Source organism: Rhinoderma darwinii, chromosome 5 (genome assembly GCF_050947455.1).
Source record: "Rhinoderma darwinii isolate aRhiDar2 chromosome 5, aRhiDar2.hap1, whole genome shotgun sequence".
Classification (NCBI taxonomy): domain Eukaryota; kingdom Metazoa; phylum Chordata; class Amphibia; order Anura; family Rhinodermatidae; genus Rhinoderma; species Rhinoderma darwinii.
This window is the reverse complement of record NC_134691.1, coordinates 268,883,490-268,904,498: the sequence shown is the minus strand read 5'-3', so window position 1 is coordinate 268,904,498 and position 21,009 is coordinate 268,883,490. Positions and strand designations below refer to the sequence as shown.

At 40.1% G+C, this 21,009-nt stretch overlaps 1 protein-coding gene across 3 annotated transcripts in view; it reads left to right on the top strand.

Moving 5' to 3' along the window:
• Positions 1 to 21,009, top strand: part of ATP2C1 (ATPase secretory pathway Ca2+ transporting 1) — a 108,439-nt gene that overhangs the window by 65,503 nt on the left and 21,927 nt on the right. For all 3 annotated transcript variants that reach the window (XM_075827122.1, XM_075827121.1, XM_075827123.1), the window contains 7 exons: positions 2,899 to 3,054; positions 12,521 to 12,589; positions 12,967 to 13,042; positions 13,413 to 13,479; positions 15,082 to 15,206; positions 18,529 to 18,626; positions 19,815 to 19,910. In XM_075827122.1, coding sequence (XP_075683237.1) covers positions 2,899 to 3,054; positions 12,521 to 12,589; positions 12,967 to 13,042; positions 13,413 to 13,479; positions 15,082 to 15,206; positions 18,529 to 18,626; positions 19,815 to 19,910 — 687 coding nt within the window. The remainder of the gene's footprint in view (positions 1 to 2,898; positions 3,055 to 12,520; positions 12,590 to 12,966; positions 13,043 to 13,412; positions 13,480 to 15,081; positions 15,207 to 18,528; positions 18,627 to 19,814; positions 19,911 to 21,009) is intronic.

Below are 21,009 nucleotides of genomic sequence, written 5' to 3'. Positions count from 1 at the left end.
TTTTGAGCGAATGCACAGTGTAGTAGGCTTAGATACAGTGGTAATCACACAGTAAAACATGAACATACACAAACATAACTTACCTGCTCCTGCCGCCGCTCCTAGTACTTGCTTCTGAACACATTTCCGGAAGCCGCGGCCGGAAGTAGTCATCTTACTGTCCGGCCGCGGCTTCCGGTCCACATGAAAATGGCGCCGGATGTCGCTTGGCCGAAGACCTTCCTTTTGGACTGTGTGGGTGCGGCGCATGCGCCGTTCCCACAGAGACGGTGTACACCATAGTGAATGGAACGGCTCCCGTTCGCATTCTCTATGCGGATGTATGTGCCGTATTCCATCTCTGTATGTGTCGTTAATCGACACATACAGAGATGAAAAAAAAAATGGCAGCCCCCATAGAGAAGTAAAAGTTAGAAAAAAAGAAAAAAGTAAAACACAAACACATAAAGTTTATTTTAATAACACACTAAAAGCAAATTGATATAAAAACATTTTTTTTTGCGACACCTGTCCTTTAAGGGCGAAGGAATGAATGGCCCTGATGTGTTTATATGACTCGAATAGGTCCATTTTCACACTCTGTCTATATCCCCAATGATTAGCAGTTTTTAACAGAAAGGGCAACTACCATTAAAGTGAACTATGCACAGCCATGTGCTACATTTGGGACAAACCCTGTTGCACAGGTAAAGTTTTTTTGCATAAAAACCCAAGAAATGTAAAACTACAGAGTAGGCGAACATAGGATTCTATAATCCTTGCATTACCTAGGATTTATCACATAAAATTCCAAAAGTTAAATGTCCTATTCAGCTCTGCTACATGTATACAAATCCTAAAACTTAAAGGCCATTTGTCAACAGGATAGACCCCCTTTAACTAAGAGCACCTTTAATGTAGGAGTATTTTTCCTACATGTGGTCAAGTAAGAAAGCTGAGTGACCTAGCAACGATATTTGTTTTCTTAGAAAATTTTGACCGTGGCCATTTTGGAGGTTGTCCCCACTTACAGTGCAACGAACAGTCCTGCAGTGGAAATTACTGCTTTAGCAAATAAAATACTGTGCTGTCTATACAGCAACCTTCACGTTACATACAGTTAACAAGGAATCACCCTGTAAGTTGCTGTTTTTTACTGAAATGCCCAGCGTCACAATTTTTTTTTTTTATTTTTTTTTTCTCTTCTCCTTGCGCCTAATAGGGCCTCATACACTGATTCGGTTTCCCATTTTTTTTTTTTTTTTTTTTTTTTTTTTTTTTGTGAAATGTGTTTTTAGATATGGGATAATGTACTTTAACCCCTTAATGATGTTTTTATGGCGGCCATTCAGGGTAGTTCTTCAGCTCCGCCTTTTTACGGCGGTACTTCAGAAGAAGTTTTCCTGCATCGGGCGGGGTGCTCCTGAAGCCTGAGCTGTTGCTAACCGCTTCAGGCCAACGATCCCTATCAACTCCCTCTCTCACCCCACTGATGGTTTCTATTTTACAGCTATGCCGACAGAAAAAAGAAATCATTTTTATAGCTCTCTTTGAATGCGATGATTGTAAAACTTAAAAAATTGCATGGTCATTAAGGTTTCAAATACCTTTTGGTTTTAAGGGGTTAAAAGTGAAAACTTGTTTGGTTTCTGTATAAGAGCATAAAGCCACAGGCCAAAAAAAAATGTATGTGTGGATGTTACTGTCAATCCCAGACATCACGAAGTGGTGATCATCAGCCTTCAGCTCTTCAGGTTGAACTAGGGCTCGGGTGTTTTGATAAAGAACAGTCTGTTAGTCCCCATGCACATGACCGTGCCCGCAATTACGACTCGTAGTTACGGGCACGGCCGGCCGTGGACAGCCGTCCCTTTTTACGGGCCGTGCTCCCATTATAAAGTATGGGAGCACGGTCCATAAAATAAAAAAAATAGGACATGTTCTTTTTTTCCGGCGCATGTCTATGGCACAGACACCTTCCCGTAAATATACGGGAAAGTGTCCGTCGCGATAGCAACGAATGGGCCCGTAATTACAGACCATAATTACGGGCGATTTTTACGGTCGTGAGCATGGGGCCTTAAAGTGTAGTCGGTTGGATTTGACACACTTTGGATCTTACCAATATCTATAACCGCATCCAGATTCATCATCTTTAGGGGCTGTGTATACAGGGGGTATGCTATGTTATAGGGTCGGTGATCTCTGAATATCCGCCAATAGGCAAATAGAGGGGAGATTGAGAAGCACTAGGAGTGTGTACCTGCTACAGCCACTGTGGATTTTGATACTATAAGAAGCACCTCGTGCACGAGCCCTTAACCAGATTTACCGGAGCATTATTACTTCCTTTACTCTGGATGGATTTCACTTTAGGTGAGGAGATAACTTGGCGACAGTTCATAAATTGGCAGCAAATCGCGAACATTAGAAATGTTATGTGTTGAAAAATCCCATTTAACATGACCCTGCATAGCTGATCAGAATGCACACGGAGTAAGTGCTTCTAGCCCGTTGCTTCGAGATATATCAAATTGTCAAGTGTAAGAAGCCATGGGGATGCTGGAAGAAAATACATTTTCCTGTCCGCTAAAGAAGTGAGATTGCTTTTATTAACTGGTGCGCTGCCGAGTTACCACAATTTTGTGTCCAGTTACTTATAGGCATTTACATTTTATCTTCTATGCAGTCTATAGAGGGGGACAAAAAGATAGTTGTGTAGTGTCAAACTGGCATGGGATTTTTTTTTTTCTTTCTTGACTATGACTTGTATAGCGCTAACATGTCTCTTTGTACACAGGATGGATCCTATGTCATTGCTTTTCTAGATAACCAATATTTGCAAATCTGATTTGATTACAATAATACAAAAAAAAATGTTGTGCCCACTATTCAATGCAATAATTTCTCTTCTGAAAGGCTATGGATCTGTCTGTGGATGAATCCAGTTTAACAGGAGAGACTGCTCCAAGCTCCAAATCCACAACCCCTCAACCAGCTGCAACTAATGGAGACCTCACATCAAGAACCAACATCGCCTTTATGGGGACACTTGTGCGATGTGGCAAAGCAAAGGTAAAACTATTGCAAAGTTCTGTGTTTTTTTTTTTTGTTTTTTTTTTTTTTACTTTTTTAACTTTTTTTCACTATTGCAGGGGTTTTCCACCACCTTAACTTAAAGGAAACCTGTCAGCAGTTTTGTGCCCTCAAAACTGCTGCCATGGTGATATAGGGAAGGGGTAGGGGTTGCAGCGTGGAGTGCAGGAGCACGTACATAAAGTTCCACCTTAGTGGCGCTTGTGATTGGTGTGCCAGAGGACGTACCAATTGTTTTCTTGATCATGCAACTTGCATTACCGAGACAAAAGGTATTTTTAAGAAGCCCCCTGCCCCTTCCATTCCATTTATTGCAGTGTCTGCAGTTTTGATGCTATCCTATGGTCCAATGCACACGTCCATGGATTCCACGGTCGTGTGCATTGTCCAGAGCCCGGACCATTAAAAAAAAAAACGGGCGTGTCATTATACGGGCCGCAATTGAAGTCAATGCACATTTTGTGTGTGCGGACGGCCCACGGATGACACTACATGGCCCATCTGTGCCATAATCCAGGACCGTGCACGTGGCTACGGTCGTTTGCTGGAGGCCTTATTGTTGAAGCTAGACTGGAAAACCTTAAATGGCGTACACAAGGTCTATCATATCAAACATAGGCCCTCGTTTATTAAAAGGGTCTAAGACTGGGTTTCCAAAGGGCGTTTTTATTGTGTTTTTATTCCAATTTTGATGTACTACTCAAATGCTTTGAAAAGCGCAAAAAAAAACACCCTGCGGAAACCCAGCCTAACAGACTGTCCTAGTTGCCTCTAGCAACCAACCACGTAATCTTTTATTAAACTGCTTTGGAAAAAAAGCTGCACTGTGATTGGTTGCCATGGGTAACGAGGCCAGTTTTTCTGTTTTGATGTTTTGATACATTAGGCTGGTTATAGTCTCTATTCAGTATCCTGAACCTAATAAGAGGAGGTAATAGGCTTGTATACAGGGAGCGGAAGGCAGGCTTTTATTTTATTGTGGCACATGAGCTGCAATGTATAGTATTCTAATGCTCTGATAGCCTGTACAATGTCAAAGCTCCCTATTGGACAAGGCTTGTTTATAACGTTCACAATAAGCCAGGTACTGTCTCGAGCGTTGTGAAAAGGAAACAAATGTTAATGTATCATTTTCATTTTGGAATTTTTTTTGTTATTGTAATGATTGAAAAGTAAAATTAGCATGATTTTAATTTCAAGCCAGTAACCTACTGAATTGTAGAGGGTTTAAGTTCTCCTTTTTACATTCTATAGTTGTTAGGAAAGCACCGCTTTTTAATGCGGGGAATGAAATATTTAATCCCCCCCCCGTTATCTCCTTTGCGGGGCAGCAGGCGCCAGTAGTCAGATTAGCAGTGAATTCTTGAGCCTTTCTGACCTCTCACATGTCGATTAGATGTATTAATAACTTCACACCGTAACCTTTTGTATTGCATGTGTCCTGTATACCAGATTTGATAGTAATTCAATAGTAACCCCTTTACCGAGTACCTTTTACATTGTTCTATAAAAGGTTCCCCTATTGCTGAAGTTAAAGGTGTTTTCCCACGAGGGATGTTTATGACATATCCCCAGGATATGTCAAAAATGTCAGATAGATGCAGGTCCCACCTCTGGGACCCGCACCTATCTCTAGAATGGGGCCCCCCTAAACCCTGTTCTAGCTTTTGTCTGCTATCGCTGACTCCCCTAAACCCCGTTCTAGCTTTGTCTGCTATCTCTGACTTTATGGTCGGGAGTTACGAAAACAGCGTAACTCAATGAGCTACGCTGTTTTCACCTTCATGGTCGGAAATCAGCCGACACACACGTAGTTAGAACGGGGTGTAGGGGCCCCGTTCTAGAGATAGGTGCGGGTCCCAGCGGTGGAACCCGCATCTATCTGGCATATCCTGTGGATATGTCCTAAATGTCAACCGTGGGAAAACCCCTTTAAGTAAAACTTTATGTAAGATTCCTCATTTTATCTACTAAAATTTGTTGGGTAACCTTTTGTAAATACTTTTTGTTTTCATATATTGCATTTACTATCCGTTTTGTATTTTCTTCTCTGCACCGTTCTCCATCGTCTTCTAAAGCTTGTATTAGGATAAAGCTGGTTAGATAGTTATACAGTTGGAGTTAAGCTGTTAGGTCACGTCTGGCAGGAAAGTAAAGAACACTGTGGTCTGTTTCATAGAGCAACCAACCGAATGTTTAACCCCTTCCCGACATACGCCGTATATATACGGCGCTGTCGGGAGGTGGTTCCCGCAAAGCGCCGTATATATACGGCGCAGTGATGGTGCGGGCTCAGAAGCAGAGTCGGCACTATCACTGCGGGGGGACAGCTGTATTATACAGCTGGCACCCTCCTGTAACTGCCAGGACCGGAGCTATTCTCCGATCCGGCAGATTAACCCCTCAGATGCTGCGCTCAATAGAGCGCAGCATCTGATAGGTTTTCACCCGATCGGCAACCCAGTGATGCAATCGCTGGGTTGCTGTGGCAATCGGACGCCAGAAAATGGCGTCCGAGTCTGCCTTGTACGGGAGCCGATGAGGACCCGCCTGCGGCGAGTCCTCATAGGCTTGCTGTCAGTGAATAACTGACAGCGCTAATACACTGCACTACGTATGTAGTGCAGTGTATTAGAGTAGCGATCGGGGCATCAGGCCCTCATGTCCCCTAGTGGGACAAGTAAAAAAAGTAAAAAAAAGTAAATAAAAATGTGGTAAAACAATAAAAACACACACATTTCAAATAAAAATAAAGCTAAACTGACTTTTTTCCCATAGTAAGTATTTTATTATGGGAAAAACCGTAAAAATAAAAAAAACTATACATAATTAGTATCGCCGCGTCCGTAACGACCCAAACTACAAAACAATTATGTAATTTATCCCGCACGGTGAACGCGGTAAAAAAAAAACATGAAAAACAGCGCCAGAATCTTTGTTTTTAGGTCACATCTCCTTCCAAAAAATGCTATAAAAAGTGATCAAAAAGTCACATTTACTCCAAAATAGTACTAATAAAAAACGCCAATCCGTGCCGCAAAAAATAATCCCTGACACCGCTTTGTGCACGCAAAAATAATAAAGTTATGGGTCTTAGAATATGTCGACAGAGAAAACAAATGATTTTATAAAAAAAGTGATTTTATTGTGCAAAAGCCGCAATACATAAAAAAAACTATATAAATTTGGTATCGCCGTAATCGTATCGACCCGCAGAATAAAGCTAACATGTAATCTAGGGCGCACTGTGGATGCAGAGAAAAAAAACCAATAAAAAACTATTCCAGAATTGCTTGTTTTTGGTAATTTCCTTTACCAGAAAATGAAATAAAAAGTGATCAAAAAGTCGTATGTGTTCTAAAATGGTACCAATAAAATCTACAGCCCGTCTCGCAAAAAACAAGCCCGCACACCGCTCAATCTACTGAAAAACAAAAAAGTTACGGCACTAGTAATGCGGTGATGAAAAAACATCTCAATGCGCAGGTCGGAGGGGAACATTCCTTCAGTTTCAGGGCCCTAGTATTTAGGAACTAGGAAAGGGCAGGGACATAGCACATCCGCTGGAAGCGAGGGCGCCCGTATTATATCAGCGCAAAACTTTCCCAGTAATATTTCCCAAACTACGAAGGAGAAAAAGTCCCCAAAAGGTGCAGTGTTACAAAAGGGGGATAAGAAAGAAAACCGTTTATCAGTGTGACGCCGGCCTGCGCATAACGGATCGCTTCACAGCGTAACACACATCTATGGATAATTGTATTATTTACCCCATGATTATACCCTCCTATTATACCCTGATATACTCCGCACAGATTACATATGCCACCACATTATAAACTGAAATACCAGCAAAATCCCAAACAGAACTACTACCAAGCAAAATCCATGCTCAAAATGGCGGTCTTTCCCTTCTTAGCCCTACAGTGTGCCCAAACAGCAATTTATGGCCACAAGTAAGGCATTACCATACCCGGGAGAACCCGCTTAACAATTTATGGGGTAAGATTCTCTAGGGGCACAACATCTTGTGCGGTGAATGGGCAGATCAGTGGAGAAATTGCCATTTTCACTTTGCACCATCCACTGCGTATTCATTTCTGAAAAACACCTGTGGAGTCTAAATTGTCACTACATCCCTTGATAAATGCCTTTAGGGGTGTAGTTTCTAAAACGGGGTCACTTTTGTTTGGTACATCAGGGGTTTTGCAAATGCAACATGGCATCCGCAACCCATTCCAGCAAAATCTACGCTCCAAAAGATAAATACCGCTCCTTTTCTTCTGAATGCTCCCATATATGTAAACAGTCGATTATAACCACATATGGGGTGTTACCGTACTCGGGAGAAATTACTTTACAAATGTTGGGGTGCTTTTTCTTCTCTATTCCTTGTAAAAATGAAAAATGTGTATCTAAAACTACATCTTGGAAAAAAAAATATTTTTCATTTTCATAGCTTAATTCTAATTAATTCAGCAAAAAACCTTTGGGATCAAAATTTTCACTATACCCCTAGATGATTCCTCAGGGGGTGCAGTTTCCCAAATGGTGTCACTTTTGGGGTGTTTCCACTGTACTAGTACCACAGGGGCTCAGCAAATATGACATGACACCCAGAAACCATTCCAAAATCCAAATGGTGCTCCTTCCATTCTGAGCCCTACTGTGTGTCCAAACAGATGTTTGTGACCACATGTGGGGTATTATTTTACTCGGGAGAAGTTGCTTTACAAATGTTGTGGTGCTTTTTCTCCTTCAGTCCTTGTGGAAATGAAAAAAAAATACCTAAACCTACATTTTCTTTGAAAAAATGTAGATTTTCATTTTTACGGCCTAGTTACAATAAGTTCTGTAAAAAACCTGTGGGGTAAAACTGCTCACTCTACCCCTAGATAATTCCCTCATGGGGTGTAGTTTCCAAATTGGGTCACTTGTTGGGGGTTTCCACTGTTTTGTCCCCTCAGGAGCTTTGCAAATGTGACATGGCCTCCGCAAACCATTCCTGCTAAATTTGAGTTCCAAAAGCCAAATGGCGCACTTTCCCTTCTCAGCCTCGCCGTGTGTCCAAACAGCCGTTTATTACCACATGTGGGGTATTGTTTTACTCGGGAGAAATTTCTTTACAAATTTTATGGTGCTTTTTCTCCTTTAGTCCTTGTGGAAATGAAAAAAAATTAGCTAAACCTACATTTTATTTGAAAAAATGTAGATTTTCATTTTCACAGCCTACTTGCAAAAATTTCTGCAAAAAACCTGTGGGGTCAAAATGCTCACTATACCCTAGATAATTTCCTCAAAGGGTATAGTTTCCAAAATGGGGTCACTTGTTGGGGGTTTCCACTGTTTTGTCACCTCTGGGGCTTTGTAAATGTGACATGGCCTCCGCAAACCATTCCTGCTAAATTTGAGCTCCAAGAGCCAAATGGCGCTCTTTCCCTTCTAAGCCCTGCCGTGTGTCCAAACAACTGTTTATTACCACATGTGGGGTATTGTTTTACTCGGGAGAAATTGCTCTACAAATGTTGTGGTGCTTTTTCTACTTTAGTTCTCTTGGAAATGAAAAAAAATTAGCTAAACCTACATTTTATTTGAAAAAATGTAGATTATCATTTTCATGACCTAGTTCCAAAAATTTTTGCAAAAAAACTGGCCGGTCAAAATGCTTGCTACACCCCTAGATAAATTCCTCGAGGGGTATAGTTTCCAAAATGGGGTCACTTGTTGGGGGTTTCCACTGTTTTGTCACCTCAGGGGCTTTGCAAATGTGACATGGCCTCCGCAAACCATTTCTGCTAAATTTGAGCTCCAAGAGCCAAATGGCGCACTTTCCATTCTAAGCCCTGCCGTGTGTCCAAACAACCGTTTATTACCACATGTGGGGTACTGTTTTACTCGGGAGAAATTGCTCTACAAATGTTGTGGTGCTTTTTCTACTTTAGTTCTTTTGGAAATGAAAAAAAATTAGCTAAACCTACATTTTATTTGAAAAAATGTAGATTTTCATTTTCATGGCCTAGTTCCAAAAATTTTTGCAAAAAAACTGGCCGGTCAAAATGCTTGCTACACCCCTAGATAAATTCTTCGAGGGGTGTAGTTTCCCAAATGGGGTCACTTTTGGGGGGTTTCCACTGTTTTAGTTCCACTAGACCTGTTCAAAGCTGACATGGTGCCTAAAATATATTCTAATAAAAAGGAGGCCCAAAATCCACTAGGTGCTCCTTTGCTTCTGAGGCCGGTGCTTCAGTCCAGTAGCACGCTACGGCCACATGTGGGATATTTCCTAAAACTGCAGAACCTGGGCAATAAATATTGAGTTGCATTTCTTGGGTAAAACCTTCTGTGGTACAAAAAAAATGGATTCAAAATGAATTTCTGGAAAAAAATAATGAACTTTGTAAATTTCACCTCTACTTTGCCTTAATTCCTGCGCAATGTCTAAAGGGTTAAGAAACTTTCTAAATGCTGTTTTGAATACTTTGAGGGGTGCAGTTTTTAAAATGGGGTGACTTATTGGCGGTTTCTAATATCTAAGGACCTCAAAGCCACTTCACAACTGAACTGGCCCCTGTAAAAATAGCATTTTGAAATTTTCTTGAAAATGTGAGAAATTGCTGCTAAAGTTCTAAGCCTTGTAACGTCCTAGAAAAATAAAATGATGATCAAAAAACGATGCCAATCTAAAGTAGACATATGGGGGATGTTAGTTAGCAACATTTTTGTGTGGTATAACTGCCTGTCTTACAAGCAGATGCATTTAAATTGAGAAAAATGTTAATTTTTGCAATTTTTCGCTAAATTTTGGTGTTTTTCACAATAAATACTGAATGTATCGGGCAAATTTTGCCAGTAACATAAAGTCCAATGTGTCACGAGAAAACAATCTCAGAATCGCTTGGATAGGTAAAAGCATTCCGGAGTTATTACCACATAAATTGAAACATGTCAGATTTGAAAAATGAGGCTCTGTCAGGAAGGTCAAAAGTGGCCAAAGAGGGAAGGGGTTAAAGCAGCCGTGTGAGTGAATGGAGAAAAAGACAATAAAATGACACAAAACAAATAAATTTACTTAGACGTGTACCCATTGTGTATTTAATTTATTTTCTTAATCTAAACGGGACCAGAATTATGAGCTAATTAATTTCATGACATATTTTATAGGGGTGGGAACTTTTAGACAACTCTAAATCTCAACTTCCTTTCACATGGACATAGTTAAACAGGTTTTCCACTGCTAGAAAAAAAAAATCCAAACTCTATAGAACTTTACCCTTTAAGGACACTGCCTATTTTAAGCATAATGAATACAGCCATTTACTTCTTCTTCTTTTTTTTTTTTTTTTTTTTTTTTTTTTTTTTTTTGGCGCGGTGAATTTTATTTTTCCCACAGTTTCAGGATACATGTAATGTATTGAGTAACTGATTGAATTTTTTTTTGGTGACGGAGATTGGAAAAAAACAATTCCGCTGTGTGTAAGAGGGGGGATTTGTTCTTTTGGTGGGGTGTGGGGTTTAGATGGCTATATAGATGATTGACTTCCTTAAACTGATGGATAAACTATGAATCACAACCTTGAATTGAAATAGATTTTTGTCAGGTTTTTAGCATATTGATTTACACAACATGCTTGTAGGATGAGCACTTTATTGTTCATAAGTATTCACCCCCTGAAAGTCAATACTTTGTGAAGCTACCGTTTGCTGCAATTACAAATGTAAGTCTCCTGGGGTATGTCTCTATTAGCTTAGCACATCTAGACACTGGGATTTTTGCCCATTCTTCAAGGCAAAACTGCACCAACTCCAAGTTTTCACGTCATTCCGCAAATTCTCAATTAGATTAAGGTCTAGGCTTTGACTAGGACATTCCAAGACGTTTAAATGTTTCTCCTCTGATTTGTCAGGTCTACTACATAAGATCAAATTTAAAATCCATTCCAAGACAATGTACAGCTGTAACGGGCTTATTAGCCTTAATCCGTTCAAGATATGGAAACCATGGAAATATGTAGGTAATCCGAGTAAGGTACCAAGGTTAGGGTGAACAGAAAGGAATGATTTGCATGTCTCCGCCCACAATCCTAGAATGAGCTTTAAATTTCTTGTGTGATGGAGGTGTGTGTATGGCGCATTATTTTTAGGAATAGTCTGTAAGAGACCGGTATAATATATAATGAGATATATATATATATATCTAGAGCATATATCTATAGCACAAGACAAAATAATTAAATTCACAAAACCAATATTGTCAAATGAACTAATCAATAATAATTAACTCTAAAAATATTGAAAATATAAGTACTTTACTAGTCCCCTTATCTGAGGACAAAAATACCCCCCTATAATTATTAGACAGACATAGTACAAAAACAATTAAAAAACATAAGTAAAAAATGGTCCAGCTTAATGCAGGTCACACCATACAGGATAAAGGCCACAGTCGCCATTGTAATGTAAATGGACACATCAAAGGCAGGGATAACCTAGGATACTCCTACCCAGTGTGCCAAGGTATAAAAAGAATAAGGTGACCAACAGTGCAAAAATCCTCAACATTCCTATAATAGGTTAGTTACCTGTGGTGGACGTGACTGCAGATGAAGGTATTCACCTGAGGACACACCTCGACGTGCGTTTCGCAACCTTCGTCAGGAGTTGGTAAATGCTAGCCCCCAACCGAGGTTTAAATACTAAGCCCATTGAAGCGGCCTTGATCGGCACATGGCGTTTCCCGAGCACTTCCGGTCCCGGACCTTCCGCGTCACTTCCGCCCATTGATGCAGACACAATGCCCACATTCAATGACCGATAACTTTCGGTACGGCACCCAGATTGACCCGCGATGCGCATGCGCACAGACCGCAAGAAGGTAAATATTGGAAATCTCACTAATAGAATATTATAAAATATATTATAAAACCTCACCATTGTCCTCTACAGTAAATACTGTAACAATTACATACAATGTAGTTGAATCATATTAATAGTGTAATGCGACACCTCTTAGGACCAAAGAAACCTATAAGCATATGTCACTTTCTTGACAGTTTTTACTTATGTTTTTTAATTGTTTTTGTAGTATGTCTGTCTAATAATTGTAGGGGGGTATTTTTGTCCTCAGATAAGGGGACTAATAAAGTATATATTTTTTTTCAATATTTTTTATTTATTATTGATTAGTTCATTGGACGATATTGGTTTTGTGAAGGGATCGGTATAATAGACTATTCAATGTGCCATTTATTCTTTCTCTTAATCCTATCATGAACATGAGAGAATAATGTGGACAAACCACTGAACCACCACGAGCTGTGTATAATAACCTGCTTATGTTGATGGCTACACTAAACCTGAGTTCCATTGATATTTTTAAACAAACGTTTTTGTATATGGATTGCTACAAAAAATGGATTCCTACTAAAGAGCCAAAGGATTCTCTTTACAGGGCATTGTCATTGGAACTGGAGAAAACTCTGAATTTGGGGAGGTTTTCAAGATGATGCAAGCTGAGGAGGTGCGTTCTAATAGGCTCTTATGGTTATTTACCGATGTTTACCTTCAGATCGTATCAGAATAAATTGTGTGTATCATGACGTCTCTAACCAGGCTGGGTTTCCCTTTAGTCACGAGACCGGTGCGGTGGTCCTGGGGCTAGGGTGTCTGCGTCTCAGACCCGGGGCTGTATTTCAGCTCAGGCAGTAGGAGTTGGTGCAATTAAATATCAGTTACTAACTTTATTCTATTCCCCTACAAGTTGCATGTTCTTGCTTTACCAGATGGCATTTCAGAAATGCCATCTGCACCCACAGGTCATGATGATGTATTTTATGATTCGATCTGTTGGATTATAATAAACTGATTTGTGTGTCTTTCCATTTACTTTCTTTCTAGGCACCTAAAACACCACTTCAAAAAAGCATGGATATTTTGGGGAAGCAGCTCTCCTTGTATTCTTTTGGTATCATAGGTGAGCAAATCTTTCTTCCAGAATGGAGTGTTTATTAATTTGTGATTCACAGTTAGTTACCGTCCGTCAGCGATCGCGGCAGAAAATGATCTCTTGTTTGCGGGTGTCGGGAGGTATTTCTGGCTTCATGTTCTTGGCTGCTATCCATTTCGCTGTACAGAATGCTTGAACTTCAAACACGGAATTAAAATGGCCTATTTCTTGGGAAATGTAACATATATTTTCTATATTACCAGGGTTCTCCATCTTTACTTGACTGTTTTCTGAATTAGTTTTCACTATAAACTTGATCAAATTTGTGTCTCTAAATATACTCCCGTTTCTATGGTGCTAATAAGGCAATGTGTTGTCTTGCATATGGTTTATCTAGGTATCATCATGCTGGTCGGGTGGTTACAAGGGAAGCATATACTTGATATGTTTACTATTGGTGTAAGGTGAGTTATTTACTATGTATGTATATATTTTTTTTTTCTTTAAATTTCTTTTTTGGGGTGAAGTTTAGCAAGAACGCACATTACTTTTTTTTTTTTTTACTGTGGATGTAGGCATGATAACCAGACCAACATTTATATTGGGCATCATTTGTTAAAACCTGTTTAACAAAGAAAAAAAATGGCCTTGATGCCCAATCAGACCTTAGCTTTCATAAACTGCTCTGTAAACATGAAAGCTGCACTGGGGTTGCTATGGGAAACCTGACCAGTTTATCTGTTAGACTTTTGATAAATCTCTCCCAATGTTTACACTGCTGGCTGCATTCAGAGAACTGAAAAATTAAACAGAACAAGAAATAATGTTTTAACACAAATTTATTAAATGTTTTTCAAGCTTTACTTATGAACGGCTTTTTCTTTTTAAATAAAGGGTTCGAACCTCCTTTAGAGAAAAACCCTTCTGTATTTGACAAAAAAAAAAAAACCTGCATCAAAAACTTCACGTGTGATTCCAGCCTAAGGCTTGTGTTTTATTAGAAATTGTTTTGAAAATTTGACTTAAAAACAAGGGAATAGTTTGCGGTTTGACTTTATTTCTCCTACTTTATTACGGTTGGTCATATGTTAATAAAGTCCAAATGAACAAAATACATAGTCATAGACTGTCTATGCATTAGATTAATGTTTACAGCCCGTGACCAAACTAATGTGTATGGTGTACCTCCCAACTGTCCTTGAAAATTGCCATGGGAGATATGGCTTTCGAAGCCCGGTACACTTGAACCACATGGGCATGGGCATAATAGGGATACTAAAATGCAACCACGTTCCGTCTGTCTTAATGCGGCCTAAATCTGGATAATATTAAGATGCTGCCCTTCTCTTCTCTGCAGTTCAAAAATATGCTTTACAGCAGCCATATGGACTATCGGAAACCATATCCAATTAATAACCCATTGACTTCTATGTCAGAATGTACTAGGCATGCTCTGTGATCTGTGCAGGGAGGGGGAGAAGGGTGGCTGTGTCCAACACCTATTGTTAAAGGTGGATCCTGTATTATCTATATATAGGTGATACCTTTCATTATAATCCTCCCTGTGATGATGTAATGAGGTGATGAGAAGTGATGTGTACAGAGCAGGAAGGGTCAGTCTATTATGAGGCTCAGTGGCCAGAGTGAAAACTGCAGGATTTCAGGATTCTTTCAAAATATAGATATGACTTTACAAAAAATACTACCACCACCACAAAAAAAAGTAACCTAAAAACTTGATTTAAACCATGTAATTTTCTGATGTTATATTCCTTTTAAGCTGTCTACTATTGACTCTCTAAGGGATAAAAAGGCCAAAATATTTTTTATCATTGACTTTTTTTTAAAACCTATTTTTTTTTACTTGGTTTTTCTATGTACGTACTATAGTATTTCAGACTGCTTTTGCATCTCTATCAAACTTTTTTGATGGCTTTTCCTACCTTGCTCGTTTACTGTATAAGCCATTCATTTCCACCACCCTCTTAAATTGCTTTTAAGTCCTGGAATGATGGCGCAGGGCATCGAAAGTGATTGCATCTTACTTCTACATTTCTCATTTGCAGCTTGGCTGTGGCAGCTATCCCTGAAGGTCTTCCTATTGTTGTAACTGTAACACTGGCACTTGGCGTGATGAGAATGGTGAAGAAAAGAGCTATTGTAAAGAAATTACCCATCGTAGAAACTCTCGGTATGAATCCCAAACTACATTTCTGAAGAATGCTCCGTGTTAAGTGTTCCTTCAGTCAACATCTAAAATCGGATTTGATAAAAATGAAGACTAATCTATGGAACATCCCTAAATAGTCTGGCCCTTTACCATTATTAAGATATGGAGCACTTTTATATGTTACCAGCAGTGGAAAGCATGGGCAATTTGTGCCATCCTATATGTAGATTAGGTTGACTTTTCATAAGTAACGATATTCCGCAATGATGCTTTTTCCATCGCATTTGCAACATAACATTTAAGTTAACTTCTCCTTAAGAAATACACATACTATATAATTAAAGTGTTACTTTTGATTTTTTTCCCTTTCTTAATCGATATGTAGTGTGATGCATTTTAGATTCCATTACAGAAGTGGAGCTAGACTTCAAATTCTAGTTAAGGAGGTGCCCATTTATGTGAGAAGTTACTCTTATCAACTGTGGAATGGGGAATCGTTATACTTGCTAGGCAAGGGGACACCCTTGGGTTTTTCCATTTGTACAGACCCTTCACTACAAGGATCCGTTGTCCATTTTTCCGGTCCGACTGTCATCAATGTGTCCTCTGCATCCATTCTATTTGTCCAATAGGCTTGACTTGAATGGGCTGGACCGAGCCATAAACACAGACCGGATTAGGACCTGCTCTGAGTTTTGTGGCCCCGTCCCACAGTCCCCACAAGGATCTGTGAGAAACACGGTAGTTTGCATAGGGCCATAGAAAAGAATGATGAAGAGGCCGGTCTGGCCTTCAAACGCGTAGTAATTAAAACAATATCTTATATTACATTTGCTTGTTTTAAATCCTCATTACTCAAGAAGGGTTTTACCAGTTAGCAGCGCCAGGGAATATCGTTTTTTTTCCTCAAACTTCTCAAATTACCATAGGAAAGAATGGGTCCGTGTGCTATACGTTAAAAAAAACAAAAACTAAACGGATAGCATGCGGCCCAAAACGGTCGTGTGCATGAGGCCTTACTGCAGCAGACAGCGAGGGAGTTGCTTTTTACCACTAATCCCTTTAAAATAAACCTAAAATTTAGGTTAAATGGGTGGTCCCAACTGGTGATGGATGATATCTACAAGTGCATGGCATGACTTCCTGTCCCTATCCATCTTCTAATGGTTGCCTGTGTGAAGCCATATTTTATACAGCTGCTTATATAATCTAATTCCTAAACATTTTTTGTTTTGAAAGATTGTAACGTCGGGATCTTTGAAGTATAACTATTGACAACCGCCTGTGGAGCAGTATTACAGCGTTTGGGGTTTTACTCCCATGTAAGCTGTAGGACTTTCAAGTAAATCTGTATGATCGTGCATCATTAAGCGCCCGTAGAGAATACGACCTACCATTGTATACAAATTCTTTGTATGCTGAAAAAAAATAATCTATCTTAAGAAGCACTTGCCTCCTGGCAGCTACTGCTCTACTAGATTGCAAGGGTCCGGATATGTGAGCACTCTGGCATGTTGTCAGAAAGCAGACATTAGAAAAGAAGCCAATGGGTTCATGTAAAGCTGTCTAGGTATAATGGCCTTTATAATAAGGCACAGCCGATCTGTCTGCTACAGCGCTGTAATTATGCCCTTGTGATACTGAGTTTATTCATTGTATTTCAGAGACCTAAAAAACCCAATCTGCAGTTCTTTTCTTTTTGAGCATTTTATTTTATCTATGAAATAAAATAACATAAGGTTCTGAGGTTAACCCCTTAGTGACTACTAATATGCCTTTTTATGGAAATCACTAAGGGACCTTCGGCTAGGCCGTCGCCGTTTCACGGCGGCCCAGTCTAAGTCCTGCACGGGTGTCCCATGCAGGCTGGAGCCGGGTCTCGGCTGTCTGATAACAGCCGGACTCCTCCTCCAGCGCCCGCGATCGACGTTTACTTTGATCACGGCTGTTTAACCCGTTAAGTGCTGCGGTCAATAGCGACCGTGGCATTTAAGTCGTTTACGGAGCGAGGGAGCGAGTTCCCTCTGTCTCCCATCGGCGGCCCCTAAATTGAATCGCGGGCCTCTGATGTAGTGTCATGGCAGCTGTGGGCCTGATAAAGGCCCCCAGGTCTGCCTTGGGCACATGCCTCCGGCATGTCCTAACGCCTCATGGACTCGACCGTTTTTGACTGCATCCGAGTGGCACCCGATAGTCTTCATGGACCCATTCACTTTAGCGGGTGAATCGGGTCAGTGAAAAATGATCAGAGTTTGCGATCTGAGGAAAGATGGAACATGTTCTATTTTTCCTCGGATCACTGACGGGACTTGGACGGCGCACACGGTCGTGTTCGTGATGCGTAATAGATTGCCTGTCAGTTTTACACGGACAGGCGATAATGCTCTTGTATACTAAGTATACCAAATCATTATAGCAGCGATCTAAAGATCGCATAGTGAAGTCCTCTAGTGGCACTAAAAAAAAAAAAAACTAAAATGTGAAATATAAATTATTAATAAAAATTACAGTAAAAAAATACTTTTACTAAATACACTTTTATTTAGTAAGTGTAAAAAATAAAAAAAGTACACATATATGGTATTGCTGCGACCGTAATGACCCAAACAATAAAGTTTTATGTGATTTAAACTGCACAACAGCTGAACACCGTAAAAAACAATGGTGAAATTGCTATTTTTTCAATTGCACCCCAGAAAAGTCATAATAGTTAAACAAGAAGTCCCATGTTCCCCAAAACAGTACCAATCCAAACTACGTCTCGTCCCGCAAAAAAGAAGCCCAAAAAATCACTACATTGACAGAAAAATAAAAAAATGACGGCTCTTGGAAAGCGACAATGCAAAAACCGAATTTTAGTTCAAAAGTAGTTTTTTATTGTTCAAAAGTAGTAAAACATAAACCTCTACATATGTGGTATCATCGTAATCGTACCGACCCATAGAATAAAGGTTATTTACGCCGCACAGCGAACGGTGTGAATTTAATACTTGTAGAGCAATGGCGGAATTTCAGTTTTTTTCTTTATACCCCCCCGCCACAAAAAAAAAAAGATAAAATATGTACCCCAAAATGGTGCCATTAAAAAGCACAACTAATCCCGCAAAAAAAAACAAGTCCTCATATAGCATGGTCGACAGAAAAATAAAGTTCTAGCTCTTTGAATGCGACTATAGAAAAAGGAAAAAATAGCTTGCTCATTAGGCTGGTCACAAAGGGGTTACAGCACGAAACTATTTCCACAAGAGGGCAGTTCTTTAGAACGGTTTGTATGTATATATTTTAGCGCGTGTGTATTGTAACTTGTAAGACTGTCTTCACTTTTCACACTTGATATTTCCAGGCTGCTGCAACGTTATCTGCTCTGATAAAACTGGAACGCTAACCAAGAACGAGATGACTGTAACCCACATATTTACATCAGATGGAATTCATGCGGAGGTATGTGGCTGCCATAGTTCTCTGGCTGGAACCCGTGCCACAGCAGGCAGTCTGGATTTTACACATTTAAAGGGATATTCATTACTGTTGCAACTTCTATTTCTCTATTCAGTGACATCCAATTTGTTCTGTTACAATGTAATATCTGGTGTCTGCAGGTAAAATACTGCAGTGATCAAGTTGCAAAAAGAAAGGGTCAATATATGGAAATGAAAGCCAATCCGGGTTTAAAAGGACTGTCTACCCTGAATGGGTTTGTGTAGGTAATGGTGGCAAGGTCCACCACCCTTTTGTATCGAAAACCACCTGTGTTTCCATAAGGTTAGAAAAACCGTTTTGGGGGATTTTACATTGATGGCCTGCCTTGAAGACAAGCCGTCAGTGTATGATCGGTGGAGTCCCACTCCCAGGACTCCCCAGTCAGCATAACCGAGGAGCAACAGCTGCTGGTCTTGCCTAGTCAAAGGGACAATGTGTGGATCCAAACCACCATCCATAGCAATATCCACGTTCTAGCCTTAAAAGTGGCAGTTTACGTAAGGGCAAAGCCCATGTGCCTTTTCATAAAGGCTACGCTGGGCACCGTATGTACGGAGATGTTAAAAGCAATGCTTAAGGAGAATGCTACAGTACATATGAAATCCGGAGCATGCCACAATTTCTTCATAAGGAATCCCAACAGAAAAACCTCTAAAATCGGAGGCATATGAAGGTACAGTGGACCTGTATGGCAGTCCTATTACGAAACTGTACAATATGGAGCGGTAATACGGCCGTGTGCATGATCCCTAAGGCCCCATGCACATGAACGTGCTTTTGTGGCCGCAATTCTCCCGAAAATTCACAGGAGAATTGCGGCCCCGTTCATTTCTATGGGCCCATACACACGACCGTGGTTTCCAGGCTCATAGAGATCAATGCACGCGGGCCATGTGCACGGCCCGCGATTTGCGGGGGACACTCCGCGGCCGTCCGACCCGAAAATCACGCCCGTGCACATGGCTGCGGTCGTGTTCATGAGGCCTTGCACTGTATGTGTGGATGGTGATGTGATTTACTACAAAGGAGACCTATTAGATGTAATACATAAATGGCTGTCTAATGTACATGAATGTTGGGATATCAATCGCTGTCATTGCTTTGCTATTTTATTTATTTTTATTCTTTTTTTTTTATTTTTAAATAAAGGTTTCTGGCGTTGGCTATAATCGTTTCGGTGAAGTGACGGTTGATGGTGACATTATTCATGGCTTCTGCAACCCATCAATAAGCAGAGTGGTGGAAGTGAGTCTTATTTGTTGTCCGTCTACCGGCCTCTGCTATGTTGGCGGGCTCATTGATTCCGTGGGAAAGACCTGACCTGTAGACACCGCATCGGTTATATAAATGAATTTCAACTACTCTATATCCCGTAAAACATTTATCACCATGCCCGTCTGTATAGTTAATGTATTATATATTCGGCATGGCTAGGTATGTCTGTTCTCGGCCTGGGCACGGGGGAATCGGCGGTATAGGTGGACTTGTTTTAATATTTTACATTAAGCAATTTACAAATAAGGAATATGACATTAAGTAATGATAAATCTAGACTGTATTTTATGGTTCTTTACTCATGGACGCATTTTAGGTTGAGCAGCCTGTTCGCTTCTTCTGGTTCCGGGCGACCAAGGTTGACACAACGCCGCAAGCAATGTTGGTCTTCTGTGAAGGTTTATATGGGAAATGGTGATCCTTAAGATTTTTGTCTTTTTTACATTTTATTTATGGGTTACAGAATGGTGACTATGAAAGAACTACCAGAAGGATTGTATAAAAGGCACCCTAGTGTAAATGAAAATGTGATAACCGTTAACCTCAAGCACTGAGCTCGATGTTATAGGTCCGAAGTCTGCAGCGCTGTTTGTCAAGTTTAGTATTATCATACAGACTGTGTGGATCTGAGTCCATATTCACATCATGAACTGGTGCACACACACACAACTGCCACAATTTAAGCCAAGAAGGATGTGAACATCCTTATTTTTTTTACACCCCACAAGTGTGGCTCTGTTTCTAGAAAAATATCACCCAGGTTTGCGAATATGTACTACCCTTTACCAACACTGCACAGTATTAAAGGGAATGTGGCGCTAGAAATTATAATTTATTTTTTCAGTTAAACAATTATTATTTGAGTGATTACACATTTGTTTTAATTTTTAAAATTTTTTTTTTTCACAAGTCAGGAAATATTATACATTTAGATTCTGATTTATAACCTTTCCATGTGCTGGGCACTAGGAGGAGCAGTACCCAAATTTGCAGCATGGTTACTGTGGTAAAGCAACCTCATTGATTTATGTTGCAAATTTGGGGTGGACACCCTCTCCTCTAGTGTCCT